General features: G+C 50.5%; 1 protein-coding gene across 2 annotated transcripts; it reads left to right on the forward strand.

Moving 5' to 3' along the window:
- The first annotated feature begins 2,622 nt into the window (after positions 1-2,622).
- On the forward strand, positions 2,623-18,110 carry MFNG (MFNG O-fucosylpeptide 3-beta-N-acetylglucosaminyltransferase). 2 transcript variants are annotated; one of them, XM_027780366.2, is made up of 8 exons: positions 2,623-3,558; positions 8,764-8,812; positions 9,363-9,465; positions 9,559-9,712; positions 10,180-10,265; positions 11,624-11,789; positions 12,298-12,383; positions 13,239-18,110. In XM_027780366.2, exons 1-8 carry the CDS (start codon positions 3,220-3,222, stop codon positions 13,306-13,308), a joined length of 1,053 nt encoding a protein of 350 aa, XP_027636167.1. In that variant the 5' UTR covers positions 2,623-3,219; the 3' UTR covers positions 13,309-18,110. The 2 variants fall into 2 exon arrangements, with proteins under 2 accessions (XP_027636167.1, XP_005232934.1); XM_005232877.3 differs by having other exon boundaries at positions 13,242-18,110.
- Positions 18,111-20,969: the final 2,859 nt, after the last annotated feature.

Here is a 20,969-nt window from a genome sequence, read left to right on the forward strand (position 1 = left end):
GCACCAATTACCAGCTGTAACAGCCTTGTGCAAGCCCCTGTAATGAGTCACCAAAAGCAAAATTTCTCCCTCTAGGGAGAGGGTTGGCAAGGTGGTGTGTGTGTTCCCCTGGAAAGCTGCCAGCCCTTTCTGCACTGCCCCTCTGCCCCAGCAGAGCTGCAGCAGCATGGGGTCTCTGTCCCATCCACACACTCCCTGTCCCCCAGTGATGAGTCAGCCAGCCTCAGCCTGAGGCAGGATTGGGCACTGAACGCCCCCTGCATCCCTGGCATCCCAGAAAAAAGAGGTGTCTCAGAGTGCAAGAAGCAGGCTGTGCTCACCTTCAGCACTGGGCATCTTCTGCTTTGTGTGTGGTTGGGTCTGACCTGTTCTGCCTCCTGGCACCGTGCTCTGTACAAGGTAGCTTTGAATCATGTTTGCATGTCTTTTGGGGACATCACTAAGGTTCCACTGCCTGCGTTCCCTGTCCCCCAGATGATCTAGACCAGGGCTGGGAGGTGCTGCAGGATGCCTGGGAGCCATGGAAGCTGCCTTTACAGCTGCCTGGGGCTGCTGGTGTGTGGCTGAAGCACCTGGAGAGGTTAATTTCTGGTTCAGGAGCAGCGGCTAGCCATAGGAACAATCCCAGTATTTAGTGCAGAGGCAGCGGATCAGTTGTACCAGCTTTGCTTCCCTGCAGATGTAGGGCCTGAAGGTGAATAACTTTCCCCCCCCCCCGCCACAAATCAGTGTAAGAAAGCATTGCTATTCAAAGGGTTCTAAATATAAAACCTGCAGAGACCCTCCAAAGGGATATGGGAGATGCTCTTGAGATGTTCTTGCTTTAGGAGTCTTGGAGACTCAGAGAAATACATGGGAAGAAGTGGATTCAGTGGTTTCTTCCTTACAAAAGAAAAAAGTTGTACCTGGGGATGCGGCATGGGTAAAAGTGTGCGTGTGAGGTCTGGGGAAATGGAGCACGCAGTTTTAGCCCTGCAGGGAGGTCTTCCCTGTGTGCCTGGAAAGTGTCTGTGTCTGCACACATGGTGGGAGTGTGGAACAGAAGGACCTGGATGACCACTGCCCTGACCCCCTTTTCTGAGGTCCCATGATCTGATGGGGGGGGGGGGGGGGCTTTTGCCACATGGAGCCATGTCTCCTCCAGCATTTCCCATGAGTCCCCATCTTATTACTTTATATTTTTATTTTTTTTGGTATGCTGAGATTGGATGCCCACAGCTTGCAGCTCCCTGAGGAGGCGCTCTGATTTCAACATCTTATGTAGAGCACTACCATCCTGTTGCACCCATGCTTGCTGCATAGGGAAGCTGGGGTGTGGGTGTCTTCCACCTCCTGGGCTGTCTACCTCTCTGTACGCCCCAGCTGCTCTGTAAAGTGGCCTAGAGGTAGCATGAAGGGACCTTCATGGTCATCCACCCTGTAGCCAACTGAACCAGCAAAAGCATGCAGCAATCTCTGGTGCTCACCCCATGATTTCCCGTCTGTGCTGGTCCTTGTCTTGGGAGGTGCTCTTATACCTTGTAACGGTCTCTGATATCCCTGTCCCTGAGGAAAGCCTTCTCTGTGCAGGACTTGCTCAGCTACCCTCAGCATGTTCTGTATCATGGCCCCAGACTGCCCACTTGGCTTCATTGGCCTTGTTGGCAGCCAGAGGGCCAGGTGAAGGTGGTGCAGGGGAGATGTACAGCTATACCCAGTGGTGCTGGTGGTGGGGAAGGAGCTGGAGGTGCCATTTTGCTGCTGCGCCTGTGCCACTGTCTGGTGTTCTCCACAAAGGGCAAGGACACCTCCCTTCCTTGCCTGGGGAAGGAGAAAAGGAAGCATCATTTTGGGCAGCACGAGCCACATGGGATGAGTTGCTGAGTTCAGCCCTGCTGCAGGGGCCAAGGAACTGGGTGGGATATAAACTCAGCGGTGATGCTGAGCCATGAACATTGAAGGGGAGGTGGCAGGCCCTCCCTTGCACTCTCTGGTGCTGGTGTACCTGTTCTGGTATCGCTGGCTCTGCAGCCACCCAGGCAGCAGACTGTCCTTGGGCATCCCTGGTGGGGGTGTGAGATGGGGCAGGGGGGCACGTGGCTGCAGGCAAAGGGAAAGGGACCTTCAAAAGTAGAGAGGGTCTGGGTCATGGTTTGGGGAGATGGGTGTCAAAAGTGGGGGCCAGACCCTAGTCTGAGACTCTGGGACATATTGGGGGGGCAGCAGGGGACACACTGTCCTTTGAGGATGTAGGGTAAGGTTAAAAGGCAGGTTAAAGAGCAATTCAGAGCAGTGCCCACAGGAAAAGGCTGGGGCTAGGGGAATTCCTGGGGAAACATCGTTCTTCTCAAGAACAGTATAGGACCCTGCACCTTAACTTCACCAGAGCCCACATCCGTGCCACCTTCCCCTCCTCCTACAGCAGCGCAGGGCTGCAGAGGTCGGGCTGGCCTGTCGCCGAGGAGCTGGGAAAAGTCGAACAACAGCTTTGTCCTCCCAGATCAGCTGTGTGCCACCTCGGAGATGTCCCAGCCTGGCCACCCCGCCCACCCCCGTCGTTCCCGGGGCTCCCCCCTCCCCATTCTCCACCCTCCATCCTCTTCCTCCCCCGGGCTGGCGCCCCGCCCCGTGCCCGGAGGCGGGACCTGGGCTCCGGGGAGCAAGGGCAGCTGCTGTGGGGAGCTGCTGTGGGGAGCAGGTGGGGAGCCAGCCCCCCGCACGCATGGCACCCGGGCCCTGCCCTGCAGCCGCTGGCCTCCGCCCCGCGCGCCCTGCCTTGGATGCTTGGGCTGGTGTCTGCTGGGGAACTGATGCCTTCGGTCCAGACTCCCAGCTGATGGCTCTGATCTCCTTTGCTGCCCCTTCGACCCCCAGCCTGGGATCCTTGGCCTCTCTACTGGGAGCTGGGATGCTCGCTTTCCTCCTGGCAGAGTGTGCCAGCCACCTGCCAGTCACCTCGGAGTATTTTCCCATCACGTGTCTCTGCCTCACTGGGTCATCGAGCTGTCTTAGTCTGTGAAAACTCCCCCGCTTCACCAGTATCCTCCGGAGTGGCTGTCTCTTTGACTTTCTGGTCTTTACCCACCCTATTCCTTGGCCACATCGTATTCAGACCTTGCTCTTGGCTGGTCCTGCGCCTTTGGAGGCTTCAAGAAGAGCGGACAGCTTCACATGGAGGTACAGGCAGAGGTTGTCCTTGTTCAATAGGATACTGGCTGCGTTGGGAGCAATTTGGGAGCCATGGGCCGTCGGGTCATCCATGGTCTCTCTGGAGCTGCAGTCTTCCTTGTCAGCGTGGCTCTCCTCTCCGTGCGGCACCGTGGGGCTCAGGAAACAGTTCAGTACCCGAGGCTCAGGGAGGGGATGTTGGAGAAGCCAGAGCAATGGAGCAAAGTGAGCCCAGAGGGAGGAGGTGGCAGCGGGCAGAAGGTCCCACAAGTCCATCCTCCAGAGGGATACAGGACTGAGGAAAGCCTGACACTTGGGGACATTTTCATAGCTGTGAAGACAACCAAGAGATTTCACCAGAGCAGGATGGAGCTGCTCCTGGACACATGGATATCCCGGGCCAGAGAGCAGGTGAGCATGTGGATTCAGGCTAGACAGGGGGTGTTTGGTAATGGGGCAAGGACAGAGTGTCGGTGGGGGGGGATAAAGGCCAAAGGAAGGGGAGGTTGGGTACTGCAGTCCTACCTTTGCCTCATTTTCCCTGATTCTTACTTCTGTTCATGTTGAAAGGGGGATGCTACCCGGGAAAAATGTTTCACCAGTAGCTGCTTCATAGGAAAAAAGGCTGGCAGAGAGCTTCTGTGGGCTCTTCCCATGAAGGCTAGGAGGACATGTGCTCTTAGCAGGCATCACTTGTCCTTAACCTAAGCCTGAATCTTTCACCTTGAGGTGGAAGGGATTTAATTTCCTTTTTTTAACCAGTGACACCATGGGCCACAGACTGCCTGGGCTATACCAGACTGAGAACACAGACCGTCCTGGGTCTGTATGAAATGGTGGTTTTCTACCTCCTAGCACCATGAGTTTGCTGGGTTTCGAGCCGAGTGGCTCCCCCTGGCCCTCCCTCAGGATGCCTGCAATGCACAGGGGCACCCTTCGCCCCGGACTGTGTGGTGCAGAGGGCAGGAGAGTGAGGCAGGAGGACCCGGAGGACCTCGTGGAGTGCAGGAGGGGTGTTTGCAGCCCTGTTCACTCACTAGCACATCAGCACAATCCATGCCTTGCTTTCTTGGGAAGATCCTCTCATGTGCGTGATCTTGAAGTGATGTGATGATTTTTTTTTTAACTGGGGGTCTGATGTTTCCACCTTTGTAAAGCAGAGTTTGGAGAGTTTCCTTCCTGTTAGAAGAATTGATGTGGGGCACCGCGTCGGTGGTGCTGTGCGAACCGGCTTACTGGTGGGCAGAAGTACTCCCCAGAGCTCGGGTACTTCTCTCCCTCCTTCACAGAGCTGCTTCTCAAGAAAGAAGTCCTGTGGCTGCCTTCAAAGGGTGTTTTTTTTGCCTCTGCCTGTGTGTGACAGGTGCCTAGAAGACAAGTTCAGGCCTCATCAAGGAAGGGGGATGGGGGCGGAGGTATTGGGTAGGAGAGTGCTTGAAGCAAGGCAGGGTTTTCTGGGTAAGGGTGGTTTTCCATTGCATGGTGCTGCAACTGTCTGGTCTGCTACTGTCGTCACAGGAAGCCATGTCCTATTTTGAGCATGCTTCCCCTCCTGTCTGCGTGTCCCTCTCAGCATCTGTGATGTACTGCTTCCTCCTCCAGATGCACTTCTCCTCTCTGCTTGACCTCAGACCAGCAGGTCTTTGGAGAAACCAAGCCCAAACACATGGCTGCACTGGCACTGAGATACTGTGACTGGGGCTTTTGGACTGGGTTTTTAAGGAGCAGCTCACCTTTCGCTCCTCATGCGTTTGACAAGCAGGTGCCTGGCCAATCTGCTGATGACAGGAATTAGATACTAGCTCCCCAGATTCATTTGACCCTCTGTTTGGCAAACAAATGATGTCCAAACCTGGGAAGAGGTGTTGAATTTTCCATGCTGCTGCCAGGCTCTAGGAAGGCTTCACAGACTGAGCAGGGGAATAGGAAGGAAGGGTAGAGTGGGAACGCCAGTCATTTTTAAACAGTTTTTTCATTGTTATCAATTTTTGTTGCAAAATCAGTGTTTTCCTCCCACTTTCTCAATTTTCCATGTTTTGCTTCTGCTTTTTTTTAATAAATGGCCTTGAGGGCAGGGGTGTGGGGGCAGGGAGGGAGGTAAATAGAAGTACATGAATGTCAAAAGCTCTTTTTTTTTTTTTTAATATACTGTTGCTGGCATGGTTTTTTGGAGGTAGGGGAAAGGGTTCGTTTTGAAAAACTGACAATATAGAAACCTTGATTAGCAAAAAACCCTAGAGCTCTTAATCTGCAAAGGACATTTGATTGCTGTGGGGCCAGGGATAGGTCACCAGATCTCCTATTATTGAGTCTTTATGGAGAGACATAGGCTTAAAACCCAGTCCCAGAGAGATCCAGGTTTTCAGAAGCCCTGAAGGGCAGAGACTGCCTCCTCCTAGGGCTGACCCCCCCATCTTGCTGTCTCACTTGCCCTTACTCATGGCTGGAGACCAGTTCAGTGGGTCCTTCTTTGCAGGTGTCCAGCAGGGAAATTTTAATAGCCAGCCGTGCTACTGATGCCAAGCCTGGTTTCTGAGCTGGTTACCTGCACGGTGTCCTCCCAGAGGAAGGAACCCAGACCTCACAGGTCGGGCTGAGGTGACTGTAACAGGAGGCAGGAACAGATGTGGTTTTTATGGCTAGGACAGACTGTACAGGAGCCAAATTAAAAGTCCTCTGTGTTGAACTCTTTTGGGGTAGACAATAAGAGAAAGAGACATTTTCCCTGAAACTGCGCTGTTCAAACAGAGGAGAAAATATGCAGCTGGTGGGAGACAAAAGGGGAAATGTGAGGTGGACACTCTTCACTGGACCACGCTCTACCTCTTGAGAACTGATCCACGACAAACTTTCCACTGGAGCTTGATGTGGAAGTCATTTCAGTGAAAGGCCTTCTCCTCAGCAAAGGTTTTGTCTAAACCTGATTTGATGATTGTTTAGGCCGGATAGGATCTTGGAGTGGCTTACATTCTTGGCCCTGCTAGTTTTGATGGAGGTAAGTGTGGGTTTCTGGTCTGAAATGGCATTTTGTTTGGTAATGTAAACTGATTCTAGCAACTCCTCCTTTTGGAAACTCAGGCATCCAATCGATTGAACTGAAACCTTTGGATGACCCATCCTGAACTGGCTTTCATATTTTCAGTGCTGTGAACACACTGCAGATTTTGAATCTGTTCTCTGGGCAGGACACAACAATAATGCTACTGAGATGTTTGCATTTTGGAGGGGTTTTCTTCCTGGAGAAGGGATATCCTGAGAGCCTGGGAGATGAACATGGCCCTGGATTGCCAGATTCCACATTTTTATTCCCTTTTCCTAGTTTTTCCTTGCTAGGCTACTTTCCCAAATTGGGATGAGGAGGTCTCGAAGTCTAGTGCTTATCCATTACATGGGCTCTTATGTCCACGGAGAGCCGCCAAAGTCATTTAACACCAGTGGCCCATATCACTGCTTGCACTGCTGTCCAGCAGGCATCCTTTCCCACCCAGCCATCTTCTCCAGAACAGAGGGATGCTTTCTGTGCTGCATATCTCCTCAGGCCCCGATTGGCTGCCCCGCAGTAGCATTGGCATCCATCCTGGTCCAGTCTCTGTGCCGAGGCACCACAATGGGAGGTCCTGCATGACCTCATAGGTGTTCTGGTGGAGAACAGGAGGGTGGATTTGATGGGGATGTTGCTTCTGTCTACCCCATTTGCCTGCAGGGACAGAAGTGAAACCAGATGTTCCTCTGCTTGCCTGTCCGTATCAGGGAGAGCAGGTCTGGCATGGCCCGAGAGACCTGAATCTCTTCCAGACTCCATTAGTATGGACAACAGCGGCTGGTGTCTCCTTGAGAAAGACCTGCAGAACTGGACCAAATGGTCTCCAGGCAGGTTTTTAGCTGGGGCATTTCTCTCTCTCTCCCATCCCAACACCATGTGTGGATCTGCTGAGGGACACATGGCAGTGGTCAAGTGTTCCAGGTTGCCCACTCACGGCCATGAGGGATGTAGAGACAAGGATGCAGGCAGCTGCCTGTGCTATTGTGATCTTCTTCAGGACAGAGCCAGGGCACATACTGCAGCATCTCTGGAGTACTGTAGCCAGGTATGCTATGGAAATCAGAGTTTGAGACAGCCGGAGAAATCAGATTTGCCTAGTCCGTGCACTCACAGTTCTCTTTTTCCAGCTATTTTGGACAGTCTGGAGTTCCCCGTGATGGCAATGTTCCTTCAACCTTGCATTCCCACAGAAACATGTTGGATGTCTGCAAAAAAACTTTTCCCACCTTGCATCAAGAGAAGAGTGGGAACCTTGGAATATTCTCACAAGTAGAAAATCTGGCAAAAGATGCAAATTCCTATTCTAAGACAATCAAATATGATGCTTATTAGACGCATGATTTCTAGTCAGTTTTATGTCTGTAAGCTGTCATTTCCAGCAACAATGCTTCTGGGTTTTTTTTTAAAATGTCAGAAAGTTTCAACGGTTTCAGATTTTTTTTTCTTTAAGATGAAATATTTGTTATAGTGGAAATTTCTGGCTCTGACACACTAGTGAGGGAAATCCTGTGCCACCGACAATCCCTGCCTTGCCTGAAGGTTGCGATATGGTCCCCTGACCCAGAGCAACTCCTTTATGTGAGACTTTGCTAATTGCTTCTTGTCCCGTGATCACCTCGAAAGTGGTTTTAACTAAGAGACTTTACTAGTGGGCTGGGGTAGGAATGTGCATGGCCCATTGCTGCAGCTCAGTTGTTGCAGGGTAATTTGCCAAGTCACTGTAGCATATACATATCATGAAACCATCCTGCTGTCTGTGCTGGAGCCAGGTGGTCTCTTAGGGTCCTTCATTGCTTTCTTTTCATGTGCAGAACATTTCTCTTTCCACATCCTCCTGATGGGGGCATATCTGCCAAACGCTGGGTGGGTGTGGGGAGATGTAGACTCTCATCTCCTTGTCAGAGCCTTTGGGAGCACTGACGGCTCCTGGAGCTGTTTTCTGCCTGCCTCGTCCCCTTTGTCCCTGCCCAGGTGCTGCATTTAACCAGCTTGTGGGCAGCTGGTGGAGAAACTGTTTACGGCTCGCGACTCCTTTTTGATTTCATGAAAGCTCATTTTCTGCCTGAGGAAAGCTTTTCTCCACCAGCCCTGATCCCTGCCTGGCCCTGAAGAGGGGGAGATGTGCCACATAATGGCAGTGAGAGGGATTAGAGAGGCCTGGGGGTAGAGGAGGAGGCAGCAATAAGCGGCAGGGGGCTGTGCACACTTAACACACAAACAGATGTTCTGCTTTTAACCCGAGCATCATTCAGCCACAGTGCTTCCATTTTTTTACCACCGACACCTAAGCCAGGGCTCCCTCACCCCCTCACTCAGTGTCACAGGCCCCTTCTCCCTGTTCCCAAGCTGAAGGGGGGTGTGTGTGTGAGTGAAGCCACACAAGCAGATGATTGTGCTATGCAGAGTGTGGCGATCCCTCTGCTCAACTGCTGCCTGGGAAGGGGAGCATGGCAGCAGAGGACAGAGTGGGGTGACCATGGTAAGCATGTCCAGCTGCGGAGGGGAAGGGGTGGGTGGACAGGAGCAGCACCAGCTCCAGCCTTGAGAGTAACTTCCTTTCCTCATTTCCCCAGACCTACGTCTTCACCGATGAAGAAGATGATGCCCTGAAAAGGAGAATGGGTAACAACCTAATGACTTGTCATATAATAACACCACCTTCCCCCCACCTTCAGCCTCTGAACTGCCACAGCCTTGGGAGGGGGCCTGGCACGAAGGCTGGCTCTCCTGCACCAGTGCTGCCCCTTGAAGTGCACCCCTCGCCACGTCCCGTGGGAGGACTGCAAGCTGCAACGGTGATGGTTTGGTTCAGTTGGCTTACTCAGGGCATGCAGTCAGCTGGAGGTAGGGTGCTGTCTGCCTTAAGGCATCCATGGGCAGAAGCAACCCATGAGAGAGCCCTTCAGCCCCCACACCCTGGCTAGCAGTGGGCAGGGTGGAAGTGTGTTTGGCAGGTGTCCTAGTCTTGGTCAAGATGCTTGGCTTTTTACAGGTTTCATCTCCTGCTAGGGAGAAGGATGGAGACCACATCACCGTGGGCTTGGATGCCTGTTCAGGGTGGGGCTGTGAGGAGGTTGGCTGTGAACAAACCCCTTCCCTCCTGGCCAGGGATCCTCCCTGTGACCATGTGAAGTGGGCCAGCCCTGAGCCACAGCTTTCTGTCTCACTGCAGGCAACCACGCGATCTTCACCAACTGCTCTGCTGAGCACAGCCACCTGGCCCTCTCCTGCAAGATGGCTGCTGAGTTCAATGCATTCATGGCCAGCGACCAGAGGTGAGACAGGGCTGCCATGAGGGGGACCCCTGAAATCAAGATGTACCCTCCTTAGTGCAAGCCTCTTGTGTCTTCACTCCTGTCTCCCTGCAGCTGGTTTTGCCACATGGATGATGACAACTACCTGAACTCTCAGGCCCTTCTGAAGCTCTTGTCCTCCTACTCTGCAATGTGGGACATTTACCTGGGGAAACCCAGCCTGAACCGACCCATCCGGGCCTCCGAAACTCTGCCAAACAACCAGACGGTACAGCCCGTGGTGGGGGTGTGGGGGCCAATGAGTTGCTTTTAGTGGTCTGGTTCATTGGCCGTAGATGTACCCCAAGGACAGACAGGTCCCAAGAGCAACAGACAACAGCTGAAAACTTGCCAGTCTTGTCTGAACATGGCTGTAGGTGTTGACTCAACCCTATCTACCTAGGGGAAGAGTCCCATGTGGCTGCTGAGCCTTTGGGTACCTGTCTGCCAGGAGATAAGCCTGCTTTGGGCAGCCTACCTGCTGCTGCCAGCAGGAACTTGGCCGCTCAAAATATGAGGTCAAAATCTGTGATGTGCTGCTGTTAAGTCCTTCTTCTGAGCAGCAGTCCGGGGTCTGGGGCGACAATAAGGCTGTGTTCGTCCTGGCATCAAATCTAGGTTTCCAGCATTCCCATCTCAGGGAGTATGGGATTGTTTGAGCCTCTGCCATTGATTTTCTCTGCGCTTTCTCTCCAGAAATCTGTGCACTTCTGGTTTGCCACGGGAGGGGCTGGGTTCTGCATCAGCCGCAAGCTGGCAAGCAAGATGGTGCCGTGGGCCAGGTGAGCTCCGCTGGTGGGTATGGGAGCCTTAGGGGATGAAGAACATGGCTGCACGTTAATTCCTGGCAATGTCAAATCTGGATTTATGGTGTTTGCAAGGATGTTTGCAAGGGTGCAGAGTGCCACATGCTAGACATCTGCAAGCATGTGGAACTGGAGGAAGGATGTAGTGTGTGGGTCTGCCACCTGATTAGAAAGAGGCAAGAGCAGGCATGTCAGCAAACATGACCATAGGATAACATACTCCCCTCTCCCCAACTCCTTTCAGCTCTTGGGTATTCCCCCACACCCTTTCCCTTTCAGCTTCCCTTGCCTCTTCACCCAAGTGCTTTCCTTGCCTGCCTCTCTTCTCTCCCCTTGATATGTCTCTTCCCAACCTCCTGTACCTCCCTTCTGAGCTAATATCCCATTCCCCCACCCCAAACCCTCTTCAGCTTCTTACAGTGGCCACTGTCATTTCCTCAGCTTGGTGCATGGAGAACAGAAGTAGGTCCCGACATCTTGTTTTAGCCCAGCCTACAAGAAGATGATGTTTCCTGTGACACCCAAGGTTATATCACAGGCTATATGCACATACACTAATAGGCAGTGGCTGTGCCAGTCTTACCCAGGTCTGTGTGTATCCAGAAAGAGGTATTCCGTCCACATCAGGTGGCTGGTATAGCTGAAACCCATAATAAATATTTTGTTGTGGACCCAGACAGGAGGATGATCTGTGATCTAGGGTAAAATGAAAGTGGCATGGATAGATAATGCCTAACTTGGCATAATCTTCCACGACTGTGTTAAAATGCTTAGAACACAGTTGAACTAGCTGAGGCATGTTATAGTAGACAGTGCTTCATGCTGTGTGACTGCTTCCAGTTACAGGAGCTTTAAAATTTGGTTTAGTCTGTCATCAAAGGGTGGCCAAGCATGCTGTGTTACACTACAGTGAAGCCATGGATGTCTTATTCAAGCTGCACGAGACTGACCTGTTTCTTCGTCCTCCTGGTCCTGGCCATGTGGGCCCGCTGTTTCTCTTGTGCTGGCTTGTCTGACCCCTCAGGGGCTCAGTGCAGCTCACCAAGCAGATGAAAAAGTGACTTGGCAAAGTGTGCAAGCTCTCTGCATCAGCTCGCTGCAAAGCTGGGTATGTCTCAGGGATGGCACCTGACAAATAGTGGAACAGGATGGCTGGGAGTGGTCGAAGACCAAACACACTCCCAAATCTTTGCAAGTGGAACCCAGGGATTTCTTGCCTAGTTCCAAGATTTACTTTGGTTTTCAGTTAAGTCCTTCATTTATCTCCCACCCAAGTGGATACCTGTATCCTTCCCTACTCTTTTCCTAACCCATGCAGTGCTACTGTCTTCCAGTGGCAGGAACTTCCTGAGCACTTCAGAGCTCATCCGCCTGCCAGACGACTGTACCGTGGGTTACATCGTTGAGTGCAAAGTTGGTGGGCAGCTGCTTCCCAGTGCACTCTTCCACTCCCACCTGGAGAACCTGCAGCTTATCCCCCCCTCTCAGCTCATGCACCAGGTGAGATGGGGAAATGGAGCAAGAGGGAAGTGTGTGAGAAGTGGAGGGGAGCTTACAGGCACATTGCTCCGTTGGTGACACTGATGTGGTTTGAATCAATCATCTGCTCTTTTGGGGAGGTGTTCCTGACAAATGCTTCTTTGAAATAAGGAGCAGATGTTGTCTGCAGCACAGATGCCAGTCACGGTGCCCCTGGAGTCAATGGTGGGGAGCACATGTATGGGAAGTAATGGGAGGATTGACAGCATCCCTGGGGGAACATGGCACAAGGACAAGCAGAAATAATGATTGATTGAGGAAGGGGCTTTGACATGGCACCGTGTCTGCTTTGTGAGGGGGGATTAGCATGGTGGATGATCATGGGAAGGAAGACAGGAGAGACATGGAAGGCAGAGGCCAAGCCAGCAGAGAAGGAATCAGAATGGGAGCTCCTCTTACCCAAAGCAAACTCCTTGCTCCTGAGCTCACCTCATCCTCCCTGCTCCTTTCTCACTACCCCTCTTTGCAGGTCACCCTCAGCTACGGCGTCTTTGAGAACAAGCTCAATGTTATTGAACTCAATGGCCCCTTCTCACCCCAAGAGGATCCCTCAAGGTATGTGGCATGAATGCTCCAGGTGTTGCTGCAGTGTGAGCCCTCAGACAACTGGCTGGGAGGGGGAGGCAGCCAAATGGGGTGCAGGAGGTCTAGAGTGAGGGACAGAAACCTTGCAGTCACATGGCTTATTGGGTGAGGGGCATGCCAGTATTAGAGCTGTTTGTGAATGCTTACAAACTTTGCAAACCTTTTTGGATGGGTGGGAAGAAAAGGAGTATCAAAACATTTTATTTGAAAAATTCCTGAGCCAAAAGTATTGCCTTTTATTTCACATTTTGAGACTGAACAAGCTAACCTTTTGCTTCTGGGACAGGAACAGAAATGTTCTTTTCAACTCAGGAAAGGAAATTCTGCTTGCTTTTTCATTTTTTGTTTTGCTGAGAAAAACTAAAGGAAAAAAGAAAAAGGTTCACTTCAGGCTGACTGCAAACAAAAGTGGTCTTTCATTTACCTTCTCTGCTTTGAGTGAACAAACCTAAAGTTGTTATTTGCAGAACATGGGTAGGAGGCTCCTGGCTGGAGATAGCAGGGGTGAGAAGCATCTAGGCAATGAAAAGAGCATCAACAGAACAATGTAGCAGGGGCTGGTGCAGTGCCTGTCTCTCTGCCTGTGATCAGGGTGAGCCATGGGCCTGTGCTACATGGGCCAGAACTGGATCAAGGTGTTGGAGGGAGGCTTGGCTGCTTAATTTTGCTGAGAAAAGACGTCTTGAGATGAACAACCGGTCCTGGAGCTCTGTAGTGCAGGGCGGGTGCCTGATGTGGGATGGGACACAAGAGAGAGGTCTTCCATTCTCCAGATGTGTGCTGGTGTGAAAACACCCACCTGACCTTCCTTCACTCTCTCCCCAGCAGGTTTCGATCACTCCACTGCCATCTCTATCCCGACACCTCCTGGTGCCTGCAAGCTGTTGGCTGGTGATGACTGAGCCTCAGCTACAGTGGGTCCTGGTGACATTCATTCACCTGGTGCATTCAGGGAGTGGGACACAGAAGAAGCTTGGTGCTCCCAGTTTCCCCTTTTCTGTCATAGTCTTGGGGCTGTGTGATGGCTTTTTGGGTCTTCGCTGAATACTGGTGACACAGGACAAGAGACAAGATCTATTCCAAAGATGGATAACATGAGCTGGACACATGGATGAATTTCCCATCTGTGCTGGGATTCATGCAAGGGATGAGAGAAAGTATACTTTCCTTGAGCAGATCAATGACTGGGTAGCGACTGTTGGGCATTTGGGTAGAGATGGGGACCTGCTGCTGCTCCTTGCTGTGGGTTCATCTTGCTGGACGAGAAGAGCCCTGGGTATGGGCAACCAGTGCCCAGCTGACAACAGCTGATGGTGTGTCTTGGCTCCAGCTGCTCTGAGCAAGCCCTCTTCCTCTATATCTGCCTGTGCTTTCCCCACCACCCACTTCTTCCCAGCCACAGGCCATTGGCTGAGTCTCTGCTTAGTCAAGGTCTATAGAAATGGGAAATGTGACCATTTCTGTGCTGAACAAGTGCTGGAAACGCATAGTCCTTGCTTGGCAAAGGGGAGATGGGCAGGAAGTACAAAGAATCAGGGATTCCTACCTCTGATGAGACAAAAGAGAAAGGGTGTGGGGTGGGGGAGCCAGAAGGAGATTGACCGAGATGAGGATGGTTCCTGCACTGAACACTGGAGACTTGATGTCATATGGCCCTGCATTATTCCTCTCTTTTTACCTTCTTGATATGGGGTCAGGATAATCTCTTGCTCTAATTACTAACCTGTCGCCTGAGATTAGACTCCAACTCCTTTCTGTGAGAGAGGAGACATAAAGGATTAGAGTTGGCTGAAAGGGAGGAGAAAGGAAGAGATGGAGAAGGAGTGCTCAGGAGTGGATTAGAGGTTACAGCTTTATAATCTTCTCTGTGCCCCAACCAAAAAAATTAAGTCATGAAGGAAAGGAAGCAGCAAGCCAGAGCTTTTTATCTCCCTATTTCTTTCCTCCAGATGCTAAGTGCAGCTTTCTGCCTTCCTGCTGTCCCTGCTGAGCATAACGGGGGGAAGGAGCAGGCCCAAGTAGGTTACAAGTTTTCTGGCATGTTTGTGGAGAGTCCCTTTCTCAATACAGAGCCTGACATAAAAGCTGGACAATTCTGCTTGCTGGGGAATTAACTTTGGCACTGTTTTCTCCTTGTACACATGGTTAAATGGCTGGGGGAGAGTGTTGCAGGGAAAGCTGGAAGGCACAGAGGCTGTTTTAAATGGCAGGTGGTGCCACAAACAGGTATTTTTAAAGTGTGTTTCAAAACACACTGCTGGCACCTGTGAAACATTCCTGTAATCTCCAGATGAAAGGACAAATGCCCTTTCTCTGAAGAGCTGCTCAGCTTTGATGCTGCTGATGTGACTAAGCCGGCTGCTGCTGCGCTGGAAGAGCCAAGAGCGACTATCACTGTGCCTCTACCATTTGAAAACTGGCCACTCTATCGCCTCCTCCCACCCCACCAAGCACCAGCATCTCCTACACAGCACACATGAGGTTTAAAGGAAAGGCATCAGAAATACCTTCCACATCTGCAAAGGGGGATCCAGAAATGATTGAGCACTTTAATTTCTGGAGAAACAGAAAACAGGAGCCTGTAGAGCTGTTTTCCAATCTGGTCATTCTTCCTGGCATTTAACCAGCTTGTGAAGCAGCAAGCCCTGCTTTGTTCTTTTGCACAACGTGCCTTTGAACTGGAAATTCATCCTGAGCAGAGATAGGGGCTTGCTGATGCCAATGGACATTCCTTGAATCATGCAAAACATTTGGCTTGCACAGCTATGTGAACCTAGGAATCATGTGGCTTAAAACAGAAACAACCAGCTATTGGAAGACAGGTGCAGCACACAGGGCAAATGATTTGGTCTGAACTCTGCCAGAAGATGAAAAACGCGTCCACAACAAGAAATAAGAGTCTTCAAGAAAAATCTACACTACCCGGGCATCTTTTAGTTTTTCCCATTCAAACTTTCAGCTGTTGTTAATCAAGACTTTGAGCTAAAAAGCCTGTGGTAGCTGTGGATGTCCTGCTGACAGTCAAAACAAAATTAAATTCATGTGCCCGGAGAAGGAGAGGAAACTGGCAAAGCAGCTTCACTTTCCTGGGGAAAAGCAAAACAGAGAAACTGGAAGCCCACTTTGGATCCTGGCCTCACTCAGCTGGTCTGAAACGACCTGGTGCCTTTTGCATGGCTGCAGATCAGATGTTAAACAGGTTGAGTCCTTGAGTGGCTGCATGGGGACTGGTTTAAGACTGAGCTTCATTGCTGGAGCAGTTAAGTGCCACTTCTGTGGAAAATGTCTTGTCTCATAAGGAAACTGAGAACAGATGAGATGTCTGGGGCAGAGCATCTCTCGGGCTGTAGAGAAATGAATGACAGGAAAGTCCTGTTGTGCCTGTGACGACAATGCACTGGAAAGAAAATAGTCGACAAAAGAAACCAGGTTTTCTCTAAGAACAGAGAGACAGCTTAAGGGGACATTCACCACATGAAATCTGATCAACGTTAAAACCTAAGTTAAAATTAGTTTCAGGAATGGTTCCTGCCCCTGGGGCTTGCTATCAGATGTTGTGGGTTTACAGCCTCATTTTCCTAGTTTATTAAAATGTTTAGCTGCTTGGGAAAATGAGAAATGATTTCACATGAAACTTTTCAGGGGTCTTTTTCTATTCTCCTTCATGAATTTCTGATATAACAGTTAAAGTTTTTGGAGAGGTTCCACTGGTCTATTAATTTTTTTTCTTTCTTTTTCTTTTATTTATCTCTTTCTCTCCCTTTCTCTATCTCATGCTCCCTGTTCTCATTGCAGGAAAAAAACTCCTCTCCCAAGAATGAAAAGGGATGGAGACATGGTCTTTATATTTTACTGGGAAAAATGGGGTCAAAGTCAAAGATGTTAGCATGACCCTGCTGTTGTACAACATTAAGTGTAGTTCAAGGTTTCAAGTACAGAGACCTCTGCCTGCCCAGCACCATAGCAACCAACACTATTAATGATGTTTAAGCTGTATACTGAAGATTCAGGAAAAGGAGAAGGAGGGGGGAAAAAAGCAGTTACAGTGTTTGACATGTAAGTATTAAGTGAGGCTTTCATGTTAACAATGCCCTTTCTTCACTTTCCCCTTAGCTGTAAAGAATTTTTATAAGGAAACCCCTATCTGTCATTGCAAAAGAATGCTAATGACTATCGTTTCCTTTAGGGGTAAAAGAGAAGTTCGTGGAAATGGGTGGGAAACTGCAGTTGTCACTGAAGTCTTGAAGGGGCAAGAGGAGAATAGCAACCACTAGACAATTCTTCTGTCTCTGGTGCCAACTCCTCTTAACAGCTCTGCTGCCAAAGAAAAACACATTTCTCAGTCATTGTGGGATTTACCCAACTCATACCCAGATCGCAGCCTTCAGCTCTCTCCCCAGGCCTCTTGCTAAAGATGCAGCCTTCAAAAGACAAGCAGTTCATTAGACAGAAGCCAAAAGGTGAGAAATAGGGACAGGAAGAAAGGAGATTGGAAGGAAAGAAACCACCAAGCAGGGCCTTGGAGGAGGCCGTGGGAGCTGTGCATTGGAAGGGCTGTCTGGGAGCTGCCCAGCAATAGCAGGAAAGAGGGTGTTGCCTGGACTGTTGGCTCTAGATGTCTTTGTGATGACGGCAATTGTGTAGTCCATCAGTGCCACAGAGGATGCCAGCCTGTGAGTCAAGAGTTCACCTCGGAAGAGGTGAGATCAAGTTGCTTGGCCCTGAACACCCTTTTTTTTTTCTTTCTTTTTTTTTTTTTTAAATGACACTCCAGAGAAGTTGATGTCTTTTCATCTGACAATCATACTCAATTCCTTACAGCAGATTTGGCCTCTTAATTTCAATACTTCCTCTGCCCTTGCTTAAATGCAGGCTCTTCTTCAAGCAGTCCACAGGTGGGATCAGCAGCTCTTTTCTTTCATTTATTTAATTTCTTTTGTCTTCCATCCCTGAAAAACCCTACAAGACACCTGGCTTGCTCTTTTGCACCACAGGCCACCAGGGTTCTACACACCTGAGCACACTCCTGCGTAGATGTGGGTGACTGCTCTATTCAGTAACTGCATGGGCACAGAGAGACATGGACCATACTTACGTTCTTCCTCGAGGCACCTGCTAGCAGCTGGTGCCAGAGATGGGATCTCATACTAGCTGGGACTTTCTTCTGTTCCAAATACTGCTTGACTTATGGCTCCACTGAAGAAATTGTGATTGTTACCATAGACATAAGCAAGGCCAGGAAGAAGAACAGCATCACAAATGTACGAATAACTGTGTCTGTTCTCACTAGCTGATGCAGGAATTTTTCTTCTAGGCTTTCTGCCCAATTACCTGGGAGGTAAAAGGAGTGCGGGGCTGAGCTGTTGTTGCTCAGCTGGCGTTGCCTCTTTAAGGCTGTTCCTTGACAGCCTGAGATTTTTGTCACTTCCTGACTGATCCAGCTTAGACTCCAAGAAAGCTGGGAATTCATCTCTCTCCTTGTTTGACCTATATGTGATTAATGACAGACCCCAAGAATGGGCTCCTTGTCTATCTCCCATGTTTAAATTGCCTTCCAGGATTTTGCAAGGCTAAGGAGCCTCTTCAGATGTTACACCTGATTGTGCCTCTGTCAAGCCTCCCTTGGTTTTTCTGGGAGCTGCATCTGATTCATAGCAAACTTTGAGAACAAATTAAACTGAGTGCTTTGTACACGGATTTGCTGGCCCTGACCCTTCTGCCACTGCTTGAGAAGACAGTATTGATTTTAGCAACATAGGAAAAAGAAGTGCAACTGAATAGGCGAATTGGAAGGGTAGAGATGCTGCTGTTCTGAAGCCCTGCTATCCCCACCCCACCCCCAGAAGTGAGGCACAGAGAGAATCTGCAGCTGGTGCCTTTGGCCACGGTGTATTAAGGTGGAGGACTTGCCATGAAACATCCAGTGTTGGCACTGGCAGAGAATCCAGCAAGCCCGGTTCTGAGCCAAGGCCAGTTTGTGCTTGGTGCTGGACAGAGAGAATTAACGGAGCGCTTACAAGCAGAGACAGGGTGGAGGAGGAGGGGAGAGCTTGCAGGATTGATAAGACAGTATTGTCACATCTAAGCAGGGGGAACAAGATGGCTTTTGGGGCAGTGAGGGGCAGACTTCAGGACCAAGGTCCCTCTCCACCCTGAAATTCCATGAAGCAACAGATCTGAAAGATGGCTTATATAAGCAAATGGGAAGGGAGAGGTGAGGGATTAAGGAAGTCATCTGGATAAGAGAAAGGACCAGAACAAAATCCACAACCTCTCAATGGCTGTGTTGGCAACTGATGAATGCTAGGCTGAGGACCAGTACCTTGGAGATTACCTTGGGATTCAACAAAAAGAAAGGAAAACTGGAAAGAAAAAGGCAAGGACGGTCTTCCCCTACACACACACCCAATGGTGGCCTGTGGCTTCTCACTCATGGCTAACCCAGTAGCCTAGGAGAAGATGTGGGTCTTGGAAAGAGAATCAGCCTCTACTCTGCTGTGTATCTTCTGCCTGGGGTGACCACATGTAACAGCTTTCATGAATGCTCAGAGAAGCAGCAGACTGGGGCAATGAGCAGGATGGATGCTCTGAAAAGACTCTGCCCTTCCTCACTGCCCCACCTTTCCCACATTACCATCACCTTTGTCTGGAGTGAGGCTGACTGCAGAAGCTGGCCCAGCTCTCTCTGCATGTGATGGTGTTCCTTCTAGTGTGCAGGGGAGAATGCTCCTCTCTGGGCTCTCTGACAGACCTGTTTCCCAAAGGCATGGTGTAGGGTGCAGACAGACAAGGTCTCTGTGCAGCTGGTGTGGAGAACAGGGCCATTCCGTATCCCTCTTCCTTTCCCCCCACATTCAGCTAGTGTTGGACAGTGTCTGTTTTGAGCAAAAGTCGCAGATTCAACATCTGAGCTGATTTTCCAAAGGGACATAAAAACCAAACAGCCTGCCATCTGCTCTATTGTTCTGAAATAGCAGCTTGAAGGAGGGGGGGCAGAGGGAAGGAGGAGAATGAGGGGAATGAGAAATGGAGGTAGGGGGAGAGGGTGGGAAGGAGGGTGAGCAGAAGGGAGGAAAAGGCAGAAAGGGGAGGCAGGGAGGTTGGGGGTGGGGACGAGGGTGAAGATGGAGTCTGAGGGGAGAGAGATAGAGAAGAATGTAAAGAAAAAGGGCAGCTGTGTGAAAGTAGGGATGTGGTGAGGGGAGAGGACCAGAGACAGGTATGGGGGAAAATAGGGCTTGCTTGGGATCACCCTGGCTGGATCCCCATCAGTGCTGTGAGCCACAGAGGCAGGCACTTCCAGCACCCCTGTCCTTGCTGAGCCAGAGCGTGACTGCAAAGGAAACAAACCGGACTTAGTGGCCTAGATAATCACTCCCCTTCCACCCACACAGCCCTGCCTGCTTGCCTGCCATACACCCCCACCTCTGCATTGGCTTTTATTGAATGCCGCAGGGCAGGGATTGAACTCCAGGTTTGGCAGCAGAGTAAATAACAGCAACGTTGGCCTCTCTGGCCCGGGAGGGAGGAGGGCTGGTTTTAATCAAAGGTAAATAACAGTCGGTATTCTGTGACCCTTAATCCAATTTCCTAGAACTGGAGAATAATGTTCCAACTTAGACACGTGGCTCTGGCCCACGGGAGAGGGATGGCTACTCAGCCAGCCAGCTGTTGGGCACAGCCCAACCAAGGAGAGCAGGAATGTGGGAGATGCCACAAGGCAGGCTGGCCTGGGTCTGTGCTCTTCTGTTCTGACTTTTCCTGGTGCATTTCCCTTGCTTCAATCATCCCAAAAGATGGGGCTGGCTTGCTGGTAAGCAGCACATCCCCATGAAATGTGGGCCCAGTTGATTAAAGGCTCCCTGACTTGCTATGTTGAGAGGAGAGTTGGAATCCAGCTGATGCCCCACACCTGTAGCCCTGAGGGGCATTTGGCCTTCCATGGTGACCTGGAGAATGGTGATTATGAAGTCATGCTTGCTGTTACATGGTCGTGGCAGTAATCAGTATGGGTTCCTGCTACATGTTAAGTGTGAGCAAGGTTTCAGTGTTGGAAAGAAATGTTTATGTTGTTATTATTCTGGTAACACAAAGGTCTGTGTGACCGGAGAGTTTGCTGTCTGACTTGGTCACATATTAGAGTCACAGAGTTAAGGAGGTGGTGTTATTGAGCTATCAGGAGGTTACTTAGTCCTGCAGCAGGGCCAGCCACCTTACACCCCTTCTGTCAGATCTGTTTCCAACTGACTCTTAAAACATGTTGTTCTGGTCCAGACTATTGGTGTCAGATTGGAACACCATGTCACTGGTAACAAAGCACTGGTACCAGGTTGATCTCAGAAGGATAAGTTTGTCCTGCAGCTCTGTGCCAACACTGATTTGTAGATGCCCAGGGGGCAACTCTGTCAGGCTCTTGGGCACTGCTTTTTCCTCTGTGGGGAAGCTGATTTGTAATTCTCTGGGGAAAAAAATGGCCTGTTGAGTCCAGGATGTGTTTGGAAAGAGGCAGAGACATATATCAGAGCTGAGGGCAGAGGAGGCCAGCCCTTTCATCTT

This window comes from Falco peregrinus, chromosome 6 (assembly GCF_023634155.1).
Source record: "Falco peregrinus isolate bFalPer1 chromosome 6, bFalPer1.pri, whole genome shotgun sequence".
Taxonomy (NCBI): Eukaryota; Metazoa; Chordata; class Aves; order Falconiformes; family Falconidae; genus Falco; species Falco peregrinus.